At 57.1% G+C, this 1,183-nt stretch overlaps 1 protein-coding gene across 1 annotated transcript in view; it reads right to left on the minus strand.

Annotated features, from left to right (window-relative positions):
- Positions 1–265: 265 nt before the first annotated feature.
- Positions 266–1,183, minus strand: part of LOC103805087 (protein eva-1 homolog C-like) — a gene marked incomplete at its 5' end in the record, with an annotated part of 2,516 nt that continues 1,598 nt past the window's right edge. Inside the window, one exon of the mRNA XM_009077722.1 lies at positions 266–651. Coding sequence (XP_009075970.1) covers positions 266–651 — 386 coding nt within the window. The remainder of the gene's footprint in view (positions 652–1,183) is intronic.

Consider the following 1,183-nt stretch of genomic DNA (forward strand, 5'->3'; position numbering starts at 1 on the left):
AGGGTTAGCAGTGTGTCTGCGGCAAAGGAGGCAGTGGCCCCCAGAACTATCCCACAGCACGTCATCACACCCAGGGACTGCAGCTCATCCCCAGGTGAGAGGTTTCCAGGCTGGTGGAGCAGTGGGTTGATGGACCTACTGGAGCTGCTGTGACCCTACTGTTGCTCAAGATGCCCAATCACCCTGAGGAGCCCAAACTCTGCAATGTTGGATCCCACTAAGCCTGCACCCCCTCTGCTGTTCTCCAGCCATTTTCTTCCAGTTCTTATTTGGTGGCTGATTTGATCTTGTGGATGGAGTATGGGCTTGACTCCTTGGGCATCCAGATTTCCTCCCCACCATGGCCCTGGTGGTCCACTGCTCCCTCCATGGCTGCCGTCAGCTCCGGGCTGAAGATGCTGTCAGTGGCCCGGTAGGTGCGGGTGAGGCGGCGGAAGGAGGAGTCTGAGGAGCTGTCGTCAGGAAGGTCTTCATCCTGCTCATCCCGCAGCTTGGTCCTGCCCAGCTCCGAGCTGCTCCCCAGCTCTGGGTCTTTGAGAGCCTCCCCCACCTCCTGGAGGAAGGTTGTTTTGGGGCTGATGATGCACAGCAGCAGCATGAGGCCTCCTGAGACCCCACAAAGAAAGTAGAGACCAACTTTCTCTGGGACACCTGGGGGGAAAAGCAAAGAGAGACACCAGGCTACACAGTGCCTCCACAGCCTGCAGGGAACCAGTGCCTACAAACCCTCTCTGCCATCCTCGTGGGAGGAAGAGGAGAGGATGCCTTCAGCACCCAGGCTGCAGAGGCAGGACAGACCCTGCCTCAGTGATCATGAGATTATCACCCAGAGCCTCATCAGCACCCTGCAGTGTCCCAAAATGTGCCTTTCCCCATAGGAAACCCCCACTGGGATGCCGGGCTGGCTAGAGCAGGGGAAGGAATCATCTCATCAGGGATTAAACGAGTAATTTCCCCTAGCAAGGGAAATTTTTGTCCACACAGAGGTTCTCTCCATCAGTGCCTGCAGACAGGGCAGGAAGGAAGGAGACCCAATAGGTAATCCAACCCGTTGGAGAAGGAAGGTCCATGGGCAGGATCACAGCCAAACCATGACTGCTGATGCTGTGGGACCTCAGGGCTTGTTCAACCCCTGAGCTCCTGCCCTACTTGTCCCTCCCAAACCCAGCATGGGCACTTGGTG

Source organism: Acanthisitta chloris, unplaced genomic scaffold (genome assembly GCF_000695815.1).
Source record: "Acanthisitta chloris isolate BGI_N310 unplaced genomic scaffold, ASM69581v1 scaffold41226, whole genome shotgun sequence".
Taxonomy (NCBI): domain Eukaryota; kingdom Metazoa; phylum Chordata; class Aves; order Passeriformes; family Acanthisittidae; genus Acanthisitta; species Acanthisitta chloris.